This window comes from Zootoca vivipara, chromosome 6 (genome assembly GCF_963506605.1).
Source record: "Zootoca vivipara chromosome 6, rZooViv1.1, whole genome shotgun sequence".
Classification (NCBI taxonomy): Eukaryota; Metazoa; Chordata; class Lepidosauria; order Squamata; family Lacertidae; genus Zootoca; species Zootoca vivipara.
Genome location: NC_083281.1, coordinates 74065984 through 74086997, shown reverse-complemented (window position 1 = coordinate 74086997; position 21014 = coordinate 74065984). Strand labels below are relative to the sequence as shown.

Below are 21014 nucleotides of genomic sequence, written 5' to 3'. Positions count from 1 at the left end.
TCACTGGACTCTATGCTGCTCTATGTCTGTATGATAACATCCTCATCCAAATGCCAGCCTGTATTATTTCCCCATTTAATCCAGATTATGGCTTCCATGGAAAATCCGACAAGGAAAGAAAATATGAATCTTTATTAAAAGAGGAGAAAATGGGGATTCCCATGGTGGGGGAGAACATGGGATAGTATTTTTGATGATGACACTGTGCAGAATTTCTAATGGTATGTTTTGTTAAACACATAATACAGGTGAACGGTTAATCTTGCTCAGTATTGTCCACATTGACTTCCAGCAACACTCTGGGGTTTCAGGCAGGGTTCATTCTCAGCACTACCTGGAGATGCTAATGGTGAACCTGGGATCTCCTGGATGCAAGGCAGATGCTCTGCCACTGAGTTTTGGCCCTTTCCTTTAATTCTAAAACTCTAAAATCAGGACAAATATTTGTAGAAATGAACCAAACCAGTGGGCTGTTACCAATGCTGGTGATACTCCAAATAGACCCATTGGAACGAATGGATGTGGCATTGATTTCAGTGGGTCTGCTCTGAGTAAAACTCAGCTGGATGAAATCCCAGTATTGGGGAGAGTGCAATGATTTCCATTGCTCTGCCCATTACCATCATGTGTAAACCCCATCACACTTTCCTTCCTTCCCTGGAAAAACAGCTTTGGGAAGGAGGAAAGTTTCAGCAGGGAATGAATGAAGAGATGTGCTTAACCTTTGTCCCACCTGACACTGGGCGGTCAATTGGTGGCGAATTCAAACGGTAAACCCATTATTATTTCTTGGATCCAACATTGCAATGAGGTTGGAGTAGATGACCCTTGGTGGTCCCTCCCAACTCTACAATTCTATGTGGCCATTTGCCTTCGTTTATTTTATTTTATTGTGTTTTGCTTTTATTGCGTATTTTATTACACTATCGCGTTTCTACTGTTAGCTGCCTCGAGCCCGTTTGTGGAAAGGCTGGAAATACATTTAAACACAACAACACAACACAACACAACCTTACAACGTCTCCCACGATTTGCCTAGCTACCTTTCAATTCCAACCTCAAACAAAAAAAGTCTATTGCCCCGGAAATCTAAATGATGGGCTTCTCTAATTTTCGGCACTCCTTATCTCTGCGAGGCAAGCACATGACGTCACGACGTTCCGAAACACGAAGCCGCTCTACCCGTTCCTGTCTCTATCATCGTTTCCCGGCTCGCGAAAGGACGCGCATGCGCGCTAGCGGTCGCTTTGGAGACGCGGGCCGCCGCCGAGGTTAGGTGTGGGAATGGCGAACCGCCGCTTGAACCCGGCTAGCCTCCTCCGGCGGCAGAGGAGCCGGCGCCGGCGCCGAAAAGCGGGTTTGCAGTATCCGCCTGCCCCGCCGGCGAAGAAGGCCCACGGGGGGCCCGACGCCCTGCAGCGCTACGCCCGCGGCCTCCTCTCCGCGCAGCCATCGCAACCGCCGCCGACGGACGAAGAAGCTACGGCAATGGGAGAGATGCTGACGGCCGTCGAGGCCAAGGAAGGCAGAGCCTTTCTGCTCCTGCCTCAAGGCCAGGTGAGCGCGGAGAGGGCGTGGCTATGCAAATACAGGACGCGCGTGGGTCCCTCCCGCTGTTGGAGGCGTTACCAAATAAGGGAAGGGCGTGGCTTGGGAGTAGAAGGGGCGTGCTTATGCAAATAATGCTCGTCGACTCCACTTTATGGGGTTGGACTACCGTAGCTGTTCGAGGTGCTGCCGCTCGTAAAGGGCGTGGCCAGGAAACACAAAATCCGTGGTTGTGCAAATACAGAGAATGGACTCCAACTCAATGGGTTCGCCATTGGGGGGAATACCGGTAGCTGTACGGTATAGGCCTGCAACTTACACGGAGTTTGCGCCTAAAGCCCAAATCACCACTGATCGAAACCCATTTGGTTCCATGGTGGGTGGGATTGCCAAAGTCATTTGTCCTGGAACCCTGCCCCCTTTCTGCCCCCTTTTAATCTTTTTATTAAAGAAATTCTGAATGTGCACACGTTAAATGTGCATAAGTTGCGGGCTTATTGTACAAGGAACGATGTGCCTTTGTGGGGGTGTGACCAGGTAGCAGAAGGGGCAGGGGAAAGTGGGCAGGTAGATATGGAAGGGCTGTAGTGGTAGACCAATGGAGTGAGTCATTATAACTAAACTTCATATTTCAGTCAAGCCTTCCGTATATTCAGAACCATGCAGAATAGAATCTAACTTTGATTTTAGCAGAAGGATTGTAGCTCAATGATAGATTAACTGCTTTTCATGCAGAAGGTCCTCGCTTCAGTCCCATGTGGCGTATCCAGATAGGGCTGAGCGAGACTCCCTGTCAGAAACTTTGGAGAGCTTTGTCATTGCAGACGGTACCGGTAATAATCTAGCTGGACCAATGGTCTGACTTGGTGTAAGGCAATTTCTAATGTTCCTAGAACATCCTCTGTGACCCTACATCTCTTCCCATCAGCTGGCCAATGATGGAAGTCCAGCAGTACGTGGAGGACTGTGTCCAGCAGATGGTTATGATATAATTCACCCTGAGACCCCAGAGTGGGTTACACCATTAAAATGTAATATTAAAAACAGTCTAGGAAAACTTCTCAGGGTAATGTTAAAAAGGGGCAGCCAACATTTAGGTATTAGTTTGCTTATTTACAGTAGTTATTTTCTACCTGTCAGGCACTGACATTCACTGGCAAGTGTTCCCTGACGTGCCTGTATGGCTCTGTACGGGTGTTTGGGTTCAACATCGTTCCAGATCAGCCCCCGTATCAACTCTTCTCCCCCTACTCCCATTGTGCTCTCACCATTGAAGCAGTGGCTTATAAGGAGCCAGAAAAATCTGGGAAGGAAATGAAAGTAGAGGCAAAGTCCATCCTCCGAGCACACCTTGTGCCCCGAGGTAAGTAGGAATGGAGGGTGGGTCCTGAACTTGTTGTTCCTATGAGAGGGGGATCTGGGATGTTTGAAGAATATGATGTGCTTTATGCTCACACAGATCAGATTGTGAAAAATGGCTTTTGTGGACAGGCTGTCTAGTGTGTGTTTATATATACCCATGTGCATCTCTTGAAATGCTTCTGTGTTTCTGTGTGCAGAATGGATATCTTTTATGGGTATGATTTTGACCTGTGGCCCTTTGCCACAGACAGGTAATTTTGCTGTTCTCTGTTGCTAAGTCTAGTTAGAGGGAAAGGCTGAATACAAATAAATAAAATAAAAATTCTCATCCAGCAGCTCTCTCTTTCAGCCTAATGCTGTTCACAGGGTGGTTTTGTTTGCTACCTGAAATATTTTATATTGCTTTTTCACAAGCAGTGTTTAGTATTTTACACTAAAAGAAATGCAACATGTACACAAAAACCAGCCGTTTATAAATCACGATAAATACACATTTAAGACAAAGCAGCCACAGAAAATTTAAGTCCTCATTGAAAACATGCAGAATTTGTAGACTTCTCAAAAAGACAGCTGTGCCAATAAAGGCCAATCCCAGGCTGCTAATGTCCGAAACTGTTGAATAGTAGGAACAGAGAACAAGACTGAGTAAACCACAGTTGAGTAGCTGCCTTATTGTGAGAATAGCTCTGTGTGTGTTTGCTTCGCTTCCCTGTGCTCTGTAGAAAAAGCTCATGTGCAAATGTGAAGGCTGAGGCAGACTCCACTGGAGAACCACTGCAATTATTATGATTTTCTGTCCTTATCACAATGGCCTTGAAGCATTATGAGGGCCAAGCAGGAGGCTTACTGTCTCATTTGTGGTTTCATCCTTTGTCTTTCCAGATGCAAGATGCAAACTGATGAAAGACTTCATTCCTCAGTGTTCCATAATTTTGTTGGAGCGTCTGGATACTCCAGCGACTAGGTTCATTCACAGCTACTCCAATTTCTCCCACATATTCATAGCAAAGGTATGTTCCTTCTGTCCTCCGAGTTTTTGCAAAACTGATTCAGGATGGCCAGGATACACTGCAAGACCTGGGGTCATGTGTTCAGTCCCCATAAGCAGGGCCTCTACTTAATCCTCTTGAATTTGAGTAGAACCCTCTGCGCGATGGGGGACCCTGATAAAGCAAGATTACACTAGGGAAGGTCAAGGACTTGGTGGGGGTGTGATGCATGCGAGAACATGCCTTTCTCTACAGTTTGAGCATTCACAGCTGAAGTCTGAAGACACCCACTAATGAAAAATGCTGACTATGTGGTCAATATCAAATTTCTGTTTGGGTTAATTACATAGATTTCAATTGAGCTGCCTTGGTCCTGGGACTTGGGTATCCTTTCGTAGATCCTTGGATTTCCTTTTAGGCCTCTTGTGGGGATGAAGTTGCTCTGCCGAGCGATCAAGCCTTCCTTTGTGTTAACGTTTCCTGGATTTGGGGCCTTTTAACTTATCCTACTCTTAGGCCTGAATTCCACACTTCATTGGCAATGGATAGCTCTGCTTTTTAGGTGTTTGTTAATTAGCCAAATACTTGCTTGCTAAGGCCAATTTTCAATGAACAATAAGAGCCCTGGTGGATTCATCCAAAAGTCCATCTGATCCAGCATCCTGCTCTCCACAGATGCCTCTGCGAAGCCCACAAACTAGTTATGAAACCAAATGCCCCTTGAACCTGGTATTCCCTAGCTGTTAGTATTCAGAGGGATGCTGCCTCTGAAGTTGGGGGTTCTTAATACCTGCTAATAGCCATACAGTCTAGTCTGCCCTTTTTTTAAATGGCTGAAACCACCTTCAGACAAATGCCTTCTCATTCCTAGAGACAGAAGGCTCCCAGTTTCACTCCAGAGGATACAGTGCTCGCTTCTGTTGGTGCTGGGAAGCAAGACCCCAAGAGTGGCCTGCTGATGTCGGAAAGCACATTGTCAGCAGTTGAAGTGCTAGTCCAAGCGTGCCAAGGTGAGTAGCTTAAAGCTAACGTGGGCAAGGGTAAAGTGCAGCTGTAACCTAAATGGAGCAGTGCTTGTATCTGAAGGCTTGTTAAATAAAAATGAAGCCAATAGGGCCCTCCTTGGTCCGCAGAGAAAGAACTGGGCCAAGCTGTATTCTCTGATTCTAAGCTTGGAGGGAGAATCTGTTTCTGCTTGGTCTTTTTTATTGAAAAAAGATGTTGGTCATGTTAACCTCCTGTGAGATTTCATATAGCTGTGCCAGTTGTGTGTGTAAGTTCTTATTCTCGAATAATCATTTGAGATTGTAACTTCACTGGGGCAGTTATGTTCAGATACTGTGTTTGTGTTTCAGATGAGGATGAAGGCTGCCCTATAGTCTTGGTTTGTGGCCCCAAAAGTGTTGGCAAGTCAACTTTTAACAGATACCTGATTAATATTTTGCTCAACAGGTGAGTTCTCCAGTGAAGGCTGCTATGACTGTTTGCAATGAGAGAGTTTCTTTCTCCCAACTCCTTTCCTATTTTCCTTGGGTCAGGGGTGGCGGGTGCTGTTTTATCGCCTCCCCACTGTGGGCTGTCAGCTCTCTGATCCTTGTCTGGCTATCCTGCCTTTGTTCCTTTCGCAAAAGCAGTCTCTAGGCTTCCAGTTTTGAAGGCCTAGCACCTGTAAGCATGTATCTCTTAGATTTTGCAATGCTTCTTAATACCAGCTTCTGGAAACCACAGGAAGGGAGAGTACCCTCCCTTGGTCCTGCATTCTGGTTTGCCACAGGCATCTGGATGGCCACAGTCAGAGAAGGATGCAGGATCAGATGAGCTATTCTGATCCAGCTCAACTCTTCTGATGTTCTTAAAACCATCCTGGTTGCTGACAAGAACAGGTGGGGGGGGGGGGCGGGGGCTGCTGATCAGAATATTCAAATTTTTCTTCAGACTGGGTTTTCCAGTAATGGCAGTCAAAGGCATTCTGTTAACATTTATATCATTTTCCTCTTCTTAATTGTAGCCTTCCCTGCATTGAATTCTTGGACTGTGATCTGGGGCAGCCAGAGTTCACGCCTCCTGGGTGCGTTTCCCTAACTAACGTAACAGAGCCGCTTCTGGGTATGTGCTTTGGAGGCATTTTCAGAGTGATGTGAAATGTCTGGACGCCTGTTCTGAGTGGCTTTATTTGTTTTATTTATTTAACAATAAATGACTGTAAGAAAACCTCTAAGCGGCTTACAGAAATATAAAACAAAATATTAAAGTTATCATTGAAGACAGGTGTTGTAAATTATACCAGTGATGATTAAAATCAACAGTAGCTAAAAGTAAATAAAATGCATGTCAACCTACTATGAACGTGAGCAGGCTGGCCTAAACAAAAAATTTTTTAGCAGGCGCCTAAAAGAGTGCAGTGAAGGTGCCTGCCTGACGTCAATAGGCAGGGGGTTCCAGAGTGTAGATGCTGTCAGAATATCAGTTTCTTACAAGTGCAGAATGAGCATTATTTGGCACTTGTAACAGTGTCAGATCTGCAGATTGAAGCGGCCGACTGGGCATATACAGGTGAAACTTGGAAAATTAGAATATCATCGAAAAGTACATTTATTTCAGTAACGCAATTTAAAAGGTGAAACCAACATATGAGATAGATGTATGACATGCAAAGCGAGATATGCCAAGCCTTTTTTGTTGTTGTAATTGTAATTATTTGTCGTTAGGCAGGTCAATTATAAATGGAATGGAATTAATGAAATGTAATAGCAGTGTTTATTTTTGTATTATTGTAACTATTTGTTTCATTACTGTGGAATTTCCAAAAGAAAGCATTTTCTAAAAATTAAAATAAAAAATAATAATAATAAGTTGCATTACTGAAATAAATGCACTCTTCGACGATATTCTAATTTTCCGAGTTTCACCTGTATGTGGGGTAAACTGATCCTGCAAGTAAACTGGTCCCAACTTTATGCACTTTGTAATAGTAATAATAATTTCTTGAATTTGGCCTTGGAGCAGATTGACAGCCAAGGCACATCTCTGATTTGTTACGTGCTGTTTTATGCTGACAGGGTCTCACTCCCATCAGAAACCATGCTGCAGCATTCTGTGCTAACAGCAGTTTTGGGATCAAGCTCAAAGGAAGCCCCACACAGAATTTACTTCCTGGTGTGAGTGGAGCTCTTCTTGGAGCACCCGCCTTTCCAAAGGCATCAAAACCAAACTGGAGCAATGACCTGCTTTCCCATTAGAGGTTGTGTATAGGGAGAAAGGTCAATTACTTTCTGCACCCCCACCACCCCGTTGGGTGGATAAAGTGCTGTTGCAGCTCTTTTGAATATGTGCAGTTCTGTCAATTTCTTCTCCCCTTTTAGGTCCACCGTTCACTCACCAGCGTACACCTCGCAAAATGGTTTACTTTGGGGCAACCAGTTGTGAGCAGGACACTGAAAGATACATTGACACGCTGAAATACGTGTTCAGTGCCTGCGAGAGAGACGTTCCTCTGGTCATCAACACAATGGGATGGGTGAAAGGTAAGGCTATGTGACTTCTGCTGTGGGGTCAACTGGGCGCAAGTTTGAGATCCTATGTTGGTCCAAGGCGACGAAGGTGGGGATGTGGCGACTGTCACTGAGGCCCATCTCTCAAACACTTTCTTACCTGGCCTTATCCTATATAATAAAGTGCAAGTGTCTCTGCATCCAGATTCCCTGTGTCCCTGGGTTTGTGCTACTGCACATGTGCCCCACGGACACAGGGATTGGATGCAGAGACTGGACGCACACGCACGCTCCCCCCCCCCAACCGCTCTGCCTACCGTTTCCCTACCGGGGCAGTAGCGGCGACCTGAGGTGAAGGTGGAAGATGGGTCCGTGTGGCGGCAGCCTCCAGCAGCAGCGCTGCCCCTGCCTGCCTTAGAGACCCGCGAGCAAGCGAGGGAGGAGGAGCAGGAGGCGGCGGTTGAGGAGGCGCCAGCCCGGACAAGCCCCATGCGGAGGAGTCGGTGCGGAGGGGGCAGCTGCGGCTGCTGAGAGAGGCTGAGAGCGAGCGAGAGAGAAAAAGATTCTCCTTTCGGTCGGGGTCCCTTCAGTCCTATAAGACGATGCTGAGCTCAAGGGGCACAATGAGGGGTCCAAGGCAGCTGCTGCTTCGCAATGGAGGTTGCATGTAGTCGCCCACTGATCAGTGGCGTACTTGGGGCTTTTGCCACCCCTCTCCCTGTCCCTCATCAGGGAGCCCCGTCCTCTTCCACGGTCCTCCCTCCGCTCCGACTGTCCTTCCCTCTCGCCTGCTTCTGCCTCCCTGCGGTGGCTGCAAGGGCGATGAGTGGGTTCAGGGGGCGGCAGCACAGGCACAAGCTCACGCTCTCCCACCGGCGGAGAGGGAAGGCAAGGCAGGGGAGAAAGGAAGAGCAGTGCAGCAGGGAAGTGCCCCTCTCACTCTGCAGCCCTGTGGCACCCTTTGCAGGCCACTACTCTGCCCCCCTTTCCTCTGCCAGTGCCATTGATAAACCTATAAGCCACCACCATCACCGCATCTTTTCATCACCTCTACGAATGTCCCCGAGGTTGCTAGAGCAACAGGTCTGCTCTAGCACCCGTTATTTTAACGGGCTTCAAGATACTAGTCAGTTGATATATCTCTTGCTTACTCTGCTTCTAGAAGCCTAAGCTGTCCAGGGTACTGGTAGCCAATGTTATTGCTATTCAGAGTAGACCCATTGAATTTAGTGGACATGGCTAACTTTGACCCATTAATTTCAATGCGTCTACTCTGCATAGAACCCTTGACTCTGTGCATCTCCCAAACCCTCAGCTTCTGGCTCTGGGGACCTCACCATTTTTGGAACATGGCTGCAGAGGCAGCACTGGGAATCCAGCAAGGCTAGAACCGTGCTTGAAGGGAAGTTGGCATCTGCCCTTCTGTAAAGATCTCAGCAAAGTGCACAGTGGGGGGTGGGGAAGCAAAGTCTTCAGTTGCTTTAATACAATATCCCTTCTCTTCTGGAATCTATGCTCAGTTTGGTATTTCTGTTTTTGTTTGCAAAGTCAGCATTTTCTGTGCTTGTTTGGAATTGCAGTACCAAAACTGACTGGCAGAGAGGGAATATGAGGTTGTCTCTGGCCAACTGATATGTTCTTTTCTTTATATCGTCAAGTATATTCATGTAATTCTGGTTCTAAGCTTCAGATTTCATTAGAATGTCAGATATGTTTCAAAGGTTAGGAATGGCAGGTGGAAGACACAAGGTACTGAAAGTTGGGAAGAAGGAGCTATGCAGGGAACTCATGCCTTGAGCTATGAGAGTGCAGGATGTGTGTGCATTCCTTTAAGAAGGACCCAAGCTGCTCTCTCTTAATGGCCATAAAAATTGTGACCATGGAGGCAAAGCCTGCTGAAATTGCAGAAGTGTTTGAATCAGGTGGACTTGGGTGCCCTGCAAAACCTTTTTCTCTTTCTCCCTCTGGCTCAGCAGCTACAGAGGCCTGAAATGATGCGCTCTCGTTTGATGCAGCAGCTTCATTTTGCACCCTATAACATGTGTTCCGTCCTTTTCGTTGAATGCCCACATTCCTGCCCTGTTCAGACATGCTCTTGTTTTGTTCCCTGGTTCAAAGGTGCCGGATTGCTCCTTTTGATTGACATAATTCGGCTGCTGGCGCCTAGTCACATCATTCAGATTAGTGCGGAAGACTTCAGGGACATGCCTCAGCTATCCCCAGAGTATATCCATTGCACTGCTGGCCTGCACACAAGAGGCAAAGCACTCCTCCGGCGCAAGAGCCTGAATGAGATGGAGGATTCAGGGCAGCAGGGCTTGGCCCAAGCAGGCTTCCACCCTCCACATCCTGGCCATCAGCTGCTGTGTGTCCAGCCAGAGTTCCCAGGAGCAGGGAACGCTGGCACTGGGTAAGTGCCACGCAATGGCATGTGGGGATGGGGTGGGTGGGGTGGAGAGCAGGACAGGGTAAGGTGATACTTTAAGGCCTTTCCATGACTAGCTAGCCTCACTTCGCTGGCACCTCTGGTTGCCTTTGGGAGTCCTTGACCCACTCTGTCTGCATCCCTTCCTGTTGGTCTTGTAATGTATATTACAAGCAGGTCACTAGCAAACTATTGGCTAATAGTGTTCTTGAAATAACAGCAAAAGATTATTGTGGCATTTTAAATACTATTTTTTTGTGTGTGTGACACTAGTGGGACTGGGGTTTCTGCCTCCCTTCTTGCTCCGCTTGTCAACCCCCACCATATTAACTTCCTAGAGTTTCCTCTTCCCATCCCATGCACCTACAAAACTCACTTTTCACCTTCCCAACCCCATTTATGTGGCCACTTCTCTTTTCTATTCTGCAGCCCTCCTTTACGCTGCTGTTCTCCCCTTCAGTCCAATGTCCCTCCCCTCCTTCCCCCTCGTAAGGCTGGCCAGAGAGTGTGCTTCCCAACCAGTCTCTGACCTATTTCTCATTTTGCTCCTCTAGACGCACCCACAGCAGTGTCCTACGAGACATGGCAATCTTGGCGTACTTAGGCCAGTTGCAGCCCTCAGACGTGGAATCTGTGTTTCCTTTACACAGCCTGATACCCTATCAGGTAAATGTGCCTATGCAGCAGAGCTATGTGTTAGTATTGTCATTACAGAGGCTTTGTGTAAGCAGCCAAGATGCAGTTACCACTTGGGAATTGTTACCCTAAAGACCTTTGGAGGATTCTCTCTGTCCTGCTCTTTCAGCCCAGGCTGCTTTCAGTCCATCCAGCCTGGCACTGTTTTCTCTGGCAGGCAGCAGCTCCCCAAGGTCTCAAGCAGAAGTCTTTTTCCAGCCTGGCTTCCTGACACCCTTTTGAACTTTGAAGATGTGAAGTATCTTGCATGTGCAGAGTATATACTTTGTCGCAGAGCTCTCCCACCTTCTCCCTCAAGTATTCCCAGTAGCTTGTCCCCAGGATTTGGCATCCAGAGGTATTCTTCTGTATAAATAAACATGAATTCCATTCCTGCCTGGTGATGCCAAGCAGTCATTAGCAGATGTAGCCCACATGAATTTGTATAACTGAAACAAAGCAAATTGCTGGTTGAGTTTACACTCTTGTTTTTTGTTTCTCAGGTACCTTTCAATGCCGTCGCCCTCAGAGTCATACACACAGATGTCGCTCCTGCCCACATCTTGTATTCTGTCAATGCCAGCTGGGTTGGCCTCTGCCAAGTGCCAGATCAGGTGCCGTGTAACGCAGACGGGCCAGTCTTGTTGACGCACACCCCCATCTGCAATTGCCTGGGCTTTGGTAAGTGTCTTGCATTTGTAGCACCCCTCTCTTCCTGCCCCATCCTAAATCCTTAATCTTTTGTAAAATGAAAACTGTCCATGATAGTGGGAGTGCTTACCCTTTCCACTGGGAACTGTTCAGAGTCAAAAGGGGCAGGAATCCACAGACTTCAGCTGACCTTGGTAGATAGCCAAAATGTATACTTCCCTTCCCCTTGGGAGGGAGGGCCTTGTCTAGCCAGGGCAGGTGATCCAGGACTACACAGACAAATCCCCCCCCTTTTGCTTGTAAGAAGCAGCATCCCCTCTTGCTAAGCTATGTGGGTTGGCTTCCACTGTCTGGCTCATGTGCTCTGCCCCCAAAGTGCTCCAAATATTCATTCCAGTGAAATTATATATTGATGTTTCTGAGGGCAATTTGCACTATTTGGATTTTTTTTTCTAAAAAAATATATACGCTATGTAATGAAAATAAACACCGGTTAAAAAAAAGAAAAGAAAAACCAAAGCAGCAGCAGATGAATATGAACTAAAATATTGTGATTAAAAACCAACTCATGATTGCTCTTTAGCCCTGAAGTAGGTGTCTAGATATTTGCAGAATGTTGCTAAAACATCCAGTGGTAACCTTAGTTGTGCCAGCCTGCTAAGTGGTTCCAGAATACTCAAGGCTGGTTCTTCTATGCCTCTTTCTACAGGAATTGTCCGAGGGGTGGACACAGACAAGAAGCTGTACCACATTCTGACACCAGTAGCGCCACAGAACTTGCGATTTGTGAATTGCTTACTGATTGGAAGTATCCCTATTCCTAATTGCATCTTCCTGAACCAAGTAAGGACTCTTCCTTCTATTTATCGTGAACCTACTGCCAGCCAGAGCTATTGGAGAATCTGAGATTTAATATTCAGAGGGAGAAAGCAATTTCTCACCCTCCCCCCCCATTTCTTTCCACGGTTCACAAATTCAGACAGGGTAATGCTCACTCTGCTCCTCGTGTCCTATTAGCCTTAAAACTTGATAGTCTGATAGATATGTCTGGTGTTTTGTTTTTTAAACCCAGTGAATCTTTTGCTGGTATTTGCTGTGTGTGTGTGTGAGACAAAAGCTGTCCTATAACACCGTCTTTTCTTTGTCAGGTGGGGATTGAAGGGGAGATACCCTATGTCACGTCGGAGTATAGCTATGACATTTCAGGTGCTGGGAAATTGAAATTGAAAAAGCATCTCAAGAGGAGAGAACATATGCAGCCATGAACTCCAATCTAAATCCTCCTCTGCAGGAACTGATCAGCTCAGGAGACATGGCATGTTCTCAAGGGACCTTCCACAGGAGACCAGTTACAATTTTCACAGCTGAGAGTGTCATGCTGATCCACTATCATGTTTTATTCATTTGTGTGTTTTCTTTGCATCCTGAAAAAATTAAACTTTTGATATAAATTGCCTTTTTGCCACATTACTTTAGGTCCTTGGTGCAGGATTCACCAAACAGTGGCCCTTCTGAGTGTGGGTGAAATGATGCTTCTTTGCTGTTCCATCATCACTCTTGTTGTCATGTGCTGGCATGTGTTTCAGTTTTCAAGAGTCTGCAACAATTTGGTATTTACTGTTCCTCTCTTTTTTGTGAAATTTGGCTTAGGCTACCAAAGATGTGGTGGTGGTGAGTATCTGGTTTCAGACAAGAAATGACCAGGCTGCAGTTGCTGCCTGCAGAGGGAGCTATATCGCTCCTGCAGTGCAGTGGGCTTGAATGTTCTGGGTGCAGCCTCAACAGCCTTTTACTAAACAGCTCCATGCTGAGAGGACTCTTGGCACAGAGTACCTGGCTTCCTGAAGATGCTGTAGCTGCTGCCGCTGCTTTTGAGTCCCTTATTGTATTTGGAGAAGATTCAAGGGAGCCAGGCTATTTTCATTTAAGCAATGCTTGGCTCAGGCCAGAGACTCTATTGATCCAAAGCTGCACTGCAGGAAAGGGATCTACTGCTGAGTCAGCTTGGCTTTTTTCAGAGTGTTTAACATCCTTTGCCTACCTGGGTTCCTTTGGTTGTTTTGGACTACAATTCCCATCAGCCCCAGCCAGCACACCCATGCTTGCTGGAGCCATTGAGACTTGTAGTCCATCCTAGTCTCTGTTTTTCTCTCTTAAGATCTAGCGATTTAGTCTCATTTCAGTTCTCATCCTTTGGGCCAGGGAACTATGCCTCACACAAGCTACTTTGATTTTTCTAATCTAATGGTTTTAAGGAGCTAGCTGCAGATGAAATGTGGTAGAGATTATGTTCCTCAAGCTGCCTGATCGACTTATCTAAAGTCCTCTGGTTCTTGAACTTGCCGTTTTGAAATCCTAGATTTTGGTCAAGAAGTTGGCCTTTGTGTGAACAGGCATCAATGCACAGCTGGATGCAGTCCTCTTAATGTATACCTTTTGGATAGGGATGAGGAACTTGCAGTTTTTCAGATGTTGTTGCATTAGCCAAAGGCCAATGATAATAGGATGCAGAGGACTCAACAGCAGCAGCATTATTATTTATTAAATTTATGTTGTCATCCACTTTTGACTAGAGCATATTCATTCCTCTGATAACATGGGCTCTAATCTGTGAAAGCTTAGCCTACAATAAATCTGCTAGTCTTCAAGACAAACCCTCTGGAAAGCCCTGATTCTGGATCCCGTATGATGCGAAATGAAGAGTCTTGTTGCAGCTTAAGTACCAATAAATCTATTAGAGTGTTAGAAACTGAGATACGAAAGCTAGGAGCTAAATGGCACCTTCAACCTAGGTTATGGGTGCAGCAACGGAATGTCTAGGCCCACATTTTTTTTATATAACATGAATGCAAGGCTGAAAATGAATGAACTGCAGCTAAAATATTATGTTCATTTTTCATATGGTCTAGTCCTTCCCCTGCCCACCTCCCTAATATTCTTAAAAGGGTCTCTTCCCTAGTCTTCAGAGAATAGCTAGAAGTGGAGAGGCAGAAAGATCTCCTCCTTTCCTTCCACTCTGCTGTTTTTAATCTGAAATCTTAGGTGCAATACTTCACCCAGAGCTCAGGAACTACTCGTGCTAATGAAATTCTCTGCCGCAGAATGCACCTAGAACAATGGTTTCTAGCACTGATCTATGATTTTGAGCACTGATCTATCATGGCTCAAGCTTGCATGCAACAGGGTGTGCTTCCTCAGATGCCTAAATTGAAAGGCATATGTGTAGCATATGGGCAGGTGGGGGAATGGAAGGAAGTTAGGTCAGAGAGGAATGAAATGTGAAACAAGTCAGTGATAAAAGGAAATTACATTGATGATGGGCATAAACGTCAATTTCTGTTGAAAGTTTCTTATCCCCCCCCAAGTGTTAAATTCACTTCTCCACATTTCTTCAGCAGTTGTTTTTTAATTATTATTTTTAAAGATCCTCATGAAAATTCATCAGCATTTTAGTGCAGATTTCTTCTAGTAAAGTCATATTTGTTTGTGGTTTTGACTTTTGCAAACTGTTTCCCTGATACCATTTGTGAATGTAATTTTCACTAGTATATGCTTTTTAATACACACATTTCCCCCTAAGATATATACATTTTTGTTCATATTGTTTGGAAAACTGCAAACTGAAAAATTTGGAGAAGTGCAGCTTTCATGGTGCAAATTAAGCTGTTTCTCATTAAAGTGCAATTTCCCCCTTCATCTCTGGTGACAGCAGATAAACCCTGGTGATTGATAAGTTAATTGACACATGAAGTGTAGTGATAAAAACAAACACCCTTTTGGGTTGTATCCAGCTAAGTTCTAGTCGGAGTAAACCCATTGACATCAACAGCCATAATGTTAGCCATGTCGATTAATTCCAATAGGTCTACTTGGCAGTATGGCTTCAACCCTTCATCCTGATTTGGTTCACAAGCTGATAGCCTATGACCTCTTGACGAATTGCAATCCAGCTGTTTTCTGCTGCCGTCTCCCAATTTGAAGTTCTGCCGATAGAAAATTATTTTGTACTGCCTGCCTTAAGATTGGTAACAGAGTGTCCTGGAATTGCTGCTTTTCCTGTTCAATACATTCTATGTGAAACTGCATCTTATGTATTCCATTTATAAATTTTCCCAGCTCAGATCTTGGGGTGGGAGAATTTACTATTCGTCTACAGACAGCTACCTTAAAGCCACTTTTAAGTAATCCAGAGAGACCCCAGGAAATCCACTCCTCCGTCCCCATTTAACTATTCCTTTTTGTGCGAGAGCAACCTACGGGGAAAAGATGAACTTTACTAGTTTTTGTTTTCTTGAAATGGGAGGGCTTTGTGTTTGGGTTCGCAAGCCGGGACGTTCTCATTGGCTGAGGCCTGTATACGTCATGCTGTTGGCAGCCGAAAGAGTTAAAGTGTTAGCTTAATGTGTTCTTAATTCTCCCCATATGGCCAAGTCTGGCTGCACAGGAAAAGCTTTGGCTGACAATCTACCCTGAACAGTGGCTAGGGTAAATATGGACGCCATCTGTGCAGTGCTTTAGACGGGTGGGGAGGGGGTTGGAAATCACATGAAATATCAGGGACTCAGGCAGCCAAAGTTTTAAATGTACAGTATCTTATCAGAGACAGGAAAGCACAGATGTCCATAGGCAAAAGGCAGGCACCCCTCTGCCTGTGGAACAAGCTGCACAAGCCTTTGAATCTGAAATAATCGGGCACCGGGGTGGGGGGTGGGAGATGGAATAAGGGGTGCGGTGGTGCTTCCCTTAGTTGGTTCTGAGTAGCTGGTTGCTGTAGCAACCGGCCCTGCCTGCCTGATGCTCAGTGGCCTGTGCCTTGAGCTTTTCTAAGGGACTTTGCTTCGCTGGCTGATTTGTTTGCATGGCGGGTTGTGGGTAAGAGAGAGAGAGAGAGCTAAACCCAGTGCAATAAAATAAACCGGGCAGGCTCGGAGGAATAGCAAAGCTGAGCCGTGGAATAACGCTTTGGAAGTTCTCCCCCCACCTGGTGGGCGCCAAGGCTGGAGAGACGGCTTGGTTGCCGAGTTCGTTTTCGGTGGGGGTGGAGGTGGGTGGCCGCCTGCCAGGAAGGGGGAAGGCCCAGAAGCGGGAATCCAGACGGTGAAGGCACATGAAACGGGACAACCCTAGGAAGCTGGTGGTAAAATATACAACGCCCAAGGGAGGCTCTCGGCTCTGGAAAGAAAGAAACGTGGAGGAGGCCAAGAGGCGCATACTTTGCTCTCTCCGTCCGAGTGGAAAAGCTTTAGCGGGAGTCTGGCTGCCGAGCACCAGGGCTTTCTCGCTCCCTTCCTGAAGGGTGCAGAGCAGCGCTGAGCCCCTTTCTGTTTTGATCTCTTCGCTTTGTGGTGCTGTGACTGCTTCTGCTCTCTGGCCTGCTGTCTGCCCACTCACACACTGCGCCCCCTGGGACTCTGGCTCCGCGAGAGGCAAGGGGATGAACTCTGTCCTGACCAAGTATGGCTCCCCCCCTCGCACCTGGCTCAACCTGCGCTTGGGAACAAGTAAGTGCTAACAGTCATGAAATAGGCTTGGGGTGGGGGGAGATCTGCCGCTTTGGGGCAGTTAGCTGCAGCCTTTTGTTTTGTGACTGTAAGGTCTCTGCAGCCTGGAATGGGTCTTCCATGTTCAGGCTCTTCCTTTCATGCCTGGCTGGTGAGTTTTAGTAAGATATCTTGGTGGCCCCTGCAGGAAATGGGTTGTGGGGCTCCATGGGGCCTTTTGTCTCATCTATCCGGGCTACCCCTTGAGTTCATTAATGCCAGTTCGGGTTTTCTTCTGCCATGTATGCCACATCACTAACATTCACAAAGGGGCACAGTGCCATAGTTTAAAAGTGCCTTGAGTTCCTTGCAGATTATGATATAGCTTCTTGGACCCCAAACGGAGCAGTGAGAGACTCTAGGGGTGCCTATGCTTACCCAGGGTTCGGTTTCCTTGGCATGAAGGTCAACAGAGACTGGTGTCATTAGGATGTATGGTTTTATTTGCACATATTTACAACCTGAGCAAGGGAGGGGCGCGGGTGGCGCTGTGGGTTAAACTACAGAGCCTAGGGCTTGCCAATCAGAAGGTGGGTGGTTCGAATTCCCGCGACTGGGTGAGCTCCCGTTGCTTGGTCCCTGCTCCTGCCCACCTAGCAGTTCGAAAGCACGCAGTGCAAGTAGATAAATAGTTACCGCTCCTGCGGGAAGGTAAACGGCATTTCCATGCGCTGCTCTGGTTTGCCAGAAGCGGCTTAGTCATGCTGGCCACATGACCCAGAAGCTGTACGCTGGCTCTCTCGGCCAGTAAAGCGAGATAAGCGCCGCATCCCCAGAGTTGTCTGCGACTGAACCTAATGGTCAGGGGTCCCTTTACCCTTTACATCCCGAGCATAGGATGGAGGGGCTCACAGCATTAACCCCCAAACAGATCTTGCTTCCCCATTAGGGTCCCCATTTGGGTCAAGCACAGAGCAAGGCATATGCCTCTGCATCTCCAGCTTACAGCACAGCCAAAAAAACACAACCTCTTGTCTCTTGTTCTTCTACCTTACAAGGTGATGTCACTTCCAGCTAGGTGATGGAGCTTGTCCCCATTTGTCTTTATGACAGCAGAACAACCTCTTTCTAATATAAATGGCAGGACTTAATCTTTGCCTTAACAATGAATCGGGTCGGGCTGTTTTCCTCTTATAGATTCTAGCCTCACCTATACAGGATCACAGGTTTGGAAGGGGCGCATGGATATCATACAGACTGACCCCTCTAAACCTGTAGCAATATGCTTTGGGACCCGTCCAAAGGCCTAGCTGTCCAGCATCCATCCTCTCTTACACTGTGGCCAAACATGATTCTGGAAAGCCTGCAAGCCTGAGTGTAACAGCAGACTCCTCATTTGCGGTATTCACGGGTATTCCGCCCCCTGCCCTGGAGGAAGCATAGGGCATTTTTGACTAGCCTTTGATAGCCCCATCCCTCAGGTATTTGTGTAATCACCTTAATAAAGCCGTCCAAGTTGGTGGTACTTCATGTTGCCCTGAATATTCATCTTCCTCAGATGACCCTGCAGGGTTCTAGTAGTATTAGAGAGGAAGAAAAACTCTGTTCATTTTCCCCACCTCGTGTCTTAATTTTATACACCTCTATCATGGGTCCCTCCTTTACTCATCCTGTGTTCCTAAGACGAAAGTTGTGGCCAAAATCAGTTCCTTTTCCCACTGGAGGGGAGAGGGCTAAAGAGCCCTTTGCCTGGGTTTCTGCTTGGGCAGGCCAGTGGCAAGCTTATCTCGCTAGCCCTCCAGCCCTTGCTCTGGACAAACAACAGTGTACAGCGGCCAATGAAAACTATAGACTCTGCTGAGATCCCCGTAACTCCCAAGAATGCAGCCACCCTATTTAGCACTGGGCCTGTCAAGTTCAATACCCCAGGGGTCCAGATGACCCCTTTACGTAGGAAACCAAGTATGTGGCTTTTGATAATGCAGCAATTCTGAGCCAGAAGTGGGAGAGAACTGGTGATTTTATAACCCTGGCTACCTCTTTGGCAACTAGGACAGACAAAACAAACTGTTCTGAGCATTCCCCCCCCTCTATTAAAATAAGCAAAGGAGACACTGATAAATTAGCCAGCTGGAAAAGGGTTCACCCTGCCCGCTTTATTCTCCCAAAATCGTTTCCTTCCCTATTATAGGGAAATGCTGCTCATTTTTGTGCCTCTCAGGAATGAAGCAGTCCTTAAATGTTTTCATTAGCTGTTTTCTTCTTCTTCTTCTTCTTCTTCTTCTTCTTCTTCTTCTTCTTCTTCTTCTTCTTCTTCTTCTTCTTCTTCTTCTTCTTCTTCTTCTTCTTCTTCTCCTCCTCCTCCTCCTCCTCCTCCTCCTCCTCCTCCTCCTCCTCCTCCTCCTCCTCCTCCTCCTCCTCCTCCTCCTCCTCTCTCTACCCACTGCCTTCTTCTCTCAGACCCAAGAAATGTTGGTGATCAAGGGAGGGAACTAAGCTGGCATACCCCCCTCCTCTTGCACTGGTGAACCCAGGGCAAAAGCAAGAGGCAACTTCTCCCCATTTTGAGATGCCAGGGAACGTCTCAAGAGCATCTTTCTCCGCCAAGGGCTGCATTCAGTCATGGGGGAAATTCCCTTAGTTTTCCTGATTATAGTGGTAGAGCTTCTGTCCCGTTTTCTAACAATCCTTTCACGCTGCAGTACCCATCGTGTTCTGCAACGGTGGCTTTCGGACCAAATATACCAGCATGCTGTGCTAAATTTCGTTCACGCCAGTGGGCATGGTGTGGCACAGTGATGACTCTGCCATTGGACAATGTCCCTCCCCACTTTTCACACATGCCTGCTTCTCTCCCCCCCCCCAGATTCCCACCCCACCTCCACCCCCGCGAAAATTGCAGGAAAGAAATGTATAACCTCCCCAAATCTCGTCACTTTACTCTCATGATTTTTTCCAAGGTTCAAGGCGCTGCAGACAGATTAATTTTTTTTCTGGAACCAAATCGCACGGAAATTAGCACTAGACATGCCCTAGGTTCCATTAGTTTTCTGGGAAAGGCTTTTTACCTTGTGTGAAAGCTGCAATATAATGCAGACATTTTGGACGAGAAATGGAAATAGAACACACTGCAGCCCAGACCTGCCTCGGCTAGGCGAACGTCCCAAGGACTGACCCTACATTGGCCAGAGAACCCCCCCTCCCCCTGTCTTACTAGTTGGAGGCAGGAGCAGCACAGCCATTCCCTTGAACGAAGCAGCTCCCTCAAGCAAGTAGATCCTGTGGGCTGAGGAGCCTGCCCTCTCCAAGCTATTGAAGGAGCTGTGGCCCTGCTGCCTTCAAGAGGGGTGGAGGATGCCATCCTATTGCCAGTGCTGAGAAAATACTGAATTCCTTTCCTACGTGGAATGCAGGGACACCATCTTTCTTTTCCTCAGGACAGTCCTGATTGGTGGTCCCTTTGTAAAGAGCTTGCAGCTCATGGGAAGCTTACAAGGCGAACCGGTGGTTCACCTAGCTTAATACTGTTTGCACAGACTGGCAGCTACTCTCCAGGGTTTCAGGGCAGCGAGCCTTTGCCGTCCTAACTGGAGATGCCATTGGGGAACGAATCACAGAATTGTAGTGTTGGGAGGACCCCAAAAAGTCATCTAGCCCAGACCCCTGCAATGAGCCTGGGACCACCTACATTTTTAAACAGGTGCTCCACTCGCAAGCTAAGGCCCTTCCCTAAATTCTCCTTCCAGGCCGAAATGAGTTTAACATTCCTGCCATTTTGAGTTGCTTAGAATAGAAAAGGTGTTGCCACCAGGGGGGGGGGTTTAAGATGGACCTGATCCGGTGCCGATGTCAGGACTTGGGTGGGTTTTAAGTGGGGTAGGACGAACCTAAGAAACATTGTTGTTGGTAGGTTCATGGCATCATAGAATGGCAGGGCTGGAAAGGAACGCCAAGGGTCATCTAGTCCAACCCCCTTTCGATGCCAGAGCCGCAGATACGAATGTGTGCGTGGGGATGGGGGGGCCTGTGTTTTGCTTTTTGCTCTGAGAATTTAATCCACACCAGGGCAAAGCCAAGGGCCTGTGTGGTGCTCATCACAACCGCAAGAAACATTTTTTTTAAAAAAAAACCTCCCCCTTTTTCTTTTTAATAGGCTGAAAAAGCTTGAGGTTTTTTGCGGTGCGGCTTCTCACGCAAGTTTCCCAGGACCTGGCACTGTTCAGGCAAGCTCTCATTGCCAACAGGCTCCGCCTTGTTTCCCCCCCCCCCCCCGCCGCCCCTTGCACACAGACACACTGGTTTTAGCACAGCTGGCTTTCTGCTTTTTTCTCTGCAAGTGGGAAAAAAATAGCAGGAGATATAGAGCAAGTGCTGTGTCCTCCCGAGGAGACGG

General features: G+C 47.1%; 2 protein-coding genes across 3 annotated transcripts in view; both read left to right on the top strand.

Moving 5' to 3' along the window:
* The first annotated feature begins 1260 nt into the window (after positions 1-1260).
* Positions 1261-12597, top strand: NOL9 (nucleolar protein 9). Of its 2 annotated transcripts, none has more exons than XM_035120201.2 (12): positions 1261-1557; positions 2689-2911; positions 3793-3920; positions 4777-4909; positions 5255-5351; positions 5908-6005; positions 7262-7423; positions 9509-9800; positions 10370-10481; positions 10994-11171; positions 11851-11984; positions 12290-12597. In XM_035120201.2, the coding sequence occupies exons 1-12, from the start codon at positions 1285-1287 to the stop codon at positions 12404-12406; spliced, it is 1947 nt and encodes a 648-aa protein (XP_034976092.2). In that variant the 5' UTR covers positions 1261-1284; the 3' UTR covers positions 12407-12597. The 2 variants fall into 2 exon arrangements, with proteins under 2 accessions (XP_034976092.2, XP_034976091.2); XM_035120200.2 differs by having other exon boundaries at positions 4771-4909.
* Positions 12598-16195: 3598 nt separating this feature from the next.
* Positions 16196-21014, top strand: part of PLEKHG5 (pleckstrin homology and RhoGEF domain containing G5) — a 98438-nt gene continuing 93619 nt past the window's right edge. Inside the window, exon 1 of the mRNA XM_035117805.2 lies at positions 16196-16642. Within this exon, the coding sequence (XP_034973696.2) occupies positions 16576-16642 (67 nt within the window). The 5' untranslated portion in view covers positions 16196-16575. The remainder of the gene's footprint in view (positions 16643-21014) is intronic.

Coding starts and splice junctions, on each gene's coding strand:
- NOL9 (XM_035120200.2), top strand. CDS start 1,285: ATGGCGAACCGCCGCTTGAACCCGGCTAGCCTCCTCCGGCGGCAGAGG. Junction 2,912..3,792: donor AGCACACCTTGTGCCCCGAG/GTAAGTAGGAAT, acceptor TTGTCTTTCCAG/ATGCAAGATGCAAACTGATG. Junction 9,801..10,369: donor GCAGGGAACGCTGGCACTGG/GTAAGTGCCACG, acceptor TTGCTCCTCTAG/ACGCACCCACAGCAGTGTCC.